At 43.3% G+C, this 2,134-nt stretch overlaps 1 protein-coding gene across 1 annotated transcript; it reads right to left on the reverse strand.

Moving 5' to 3' along the window:
* Positions 1 to 926: 926 nt before the first annotated feature.
* Positions 927 to 1,395, reverse strand: LOC131896801 (small ubiquitin-related modifier 2-like). The gene has a single exon (XM_059247599.1). It carries the CDS (start codon positions 1,279 to 1,281, stop codon positions 994 to 996), a length of 288 nt encoding a protein of 95 aa, XP_059103582.1. The 5' UTR covers positions 1,282 to 1,395; the 3' UTR covers positions 927 to 993.
* Between the last annotated feature and the right edge of the window lie 739 nt (positions 1,396 to 2,134).

Below are 2,134 nucleotides of genomic sequence, written 5' to 3' on the forward strand. Positions count from 1 at the left end.
ACTCTGACAAGAACCCAGTGGCCTCCACTAGACAGTCTTTCTGAAAGAACAGCTCTCCTCCCCCACCCATGAATCTGCTTCACAATCTGTAATGTGCGTGTTTGCATTTCATTCCGTAGGAAGGAAACTGCACTGTCCATGGTTCCTTCTGAGTTACCATAAATGACCTCTCTAGATGTCACTCAAACAGCTCAGGAGATACACAGAAATGGACTTGGTGCCTATGAACCTTCAGAGTTAGACCTTAATGAGGGAAAAGTAGAATCTCAGCGGCAAGGCAAGCCACCTGCCCAGTGGGATGAAACCAAACTTTGGAGTGACTGACTGCCTTTGGGTACCCTCCCTATATAATCTGCTGGCTAAAGATGAGATGAAACAGATCTTTAGAGTTTTGTTTTTTGTTTTTTTTTTAAACGAGAAGTTTATTAAAACAACAAGACGCTTGACTTGAAGGGAAAACTATCTAGGATCATTTTGTTCAAGAGTAATTTACCCCTACTTAAAGACAGATTGCCCTACATATAACAGCTACATACAAAAAAGTTATAAAATTGTCCTTGGTTTTACAATGATAAATGAAAAACATTAAAATTCTCCAATCAAACAAGGTATGCAAGGATTTTGTTGTTGGGTTCTTTTGTTAAAACGTTGAGAGCAAAATAACTTACTGGAATATAAAGATAAGAGCTGAATGAGCATGCCACTAATGGAGAAAGGGGGATATTTTCACAAAACCGGTACTTTCCCCCAGACCATCTCCATCTGATGTCAATCAAAACAGAACATTGACCATTTAGTTTAAAAAAGAAAAGAAAAAAGCGCAAATGCTTGTGCACGTACACCAGTTACTTTATGTACAATAAAGAAATGGGGACAGGGAAATGAAAGAATAGAGAAAACTATACTGCAGTAGTCAGGATGTGGTGGAATTCTAATTGCGAATGTATTCTTGGTCTATAACAAAATTCTGGAGTAAAGTAGCAGGTTCCCTTTTTAGTAGACACCTCCTGTCTGCTGCTGGAACACATCAATCGTATCTTCATCCTCCATTTCCAACTGTGCAGGTGTATCTGTTTTATTGATTGGTTGCCCATCAAACTGGAATCTGATCTGCCTCATTGACAAACCCTGTCGTTCACAATAGGTTTTCATTAGTTTACTAAGTGGTGTATGCCTCTTAAGCTTAAACTGCACCACAGAACCATCCTGACCCGCAACCTTCAAATTAATATGATCGTTGTTCTCAGTCTTGACTCCTTCCTTGGGTTTCTCGTCGGCCATGGCGAGCGCAGGAGTCTCCTCAGCTGCCGCTCCACAAAAGAGGCACCGGGTCCCCACTGAAGGCGCACACAAGCAGCACCAGGAGCGACAGAAGAAGGAGGCGGCAGCGGTGGACGACGCCAGATCTTTAGAGTTTTAACTTGATTTGATTTCTATTGCTGTGATAAACATGGCCAGGAGAGGAGAGGGTTCTGTGGATCTATTGGAAGGGATACCAAGGGATACCCAAGTCAGATCCTGTTTCTTCTCTGACCAGCAGACAGCAGAGGTGACCTGTGTCTTTATGGATCCCAAAGATTCATGTAAATGCGGTCAGTGTCCAACAGTCTTAACCAGCTCACCATTACCTGAGGGATGACCCAGACCCAGGGAGAAGAGAGATGAGGACTATTCAAAAGTCACAATATGACATATGAAATATTACAGGCAGATCCTGCCTCCCTTCCTTCAAGCATGTTCTGTGACTTGGGTCTGAGGACTGAATGACAAGCAGAGACTGTCCTTTTTGTGTGATGACCTGTGTGTGGTCCATGATTGGTAGATTTGGAGTTTTACAAAGCAAGTAGACTACCTATCCACTGTGCTTCTGGGAATCTCTGCCTGTTGAACTATGGCTGACCCCTGATCCCTGATCCCTGATCCCTGATCCCTGATCTTGTACCAGCCCTGCTATTCTTGTGGCCATAGACTACCTCTAAGGAGAGGTCTCTTGGAATTTCTCCCTCCCTAGAGGGATCTGGGCCTAACACCTCATCCTATTCTACAGAGTTCCTGCGTATCCATTTACTATTCACACCAAAATAGAGTGAATCTCCCATGCCCAGGCAAGAACACAATGTGGACAGAAGACTCT

The sequence above is a fragment of the Peromyscus eremicus genome, chromosome 20 (assembly GCF_949786415.1).
Source record: "Peromyscus eremicus chromosome 20, PerEre_H2_v1, whole genome shotgun sequence".
NCBI classification, from domain to species: domain Eukaryota; kingdom Metazoa; phylum Chordata; class Mammalia; order Rodentia; family Cricetidae; genus Peromyscus; species Peromyscus eremicus.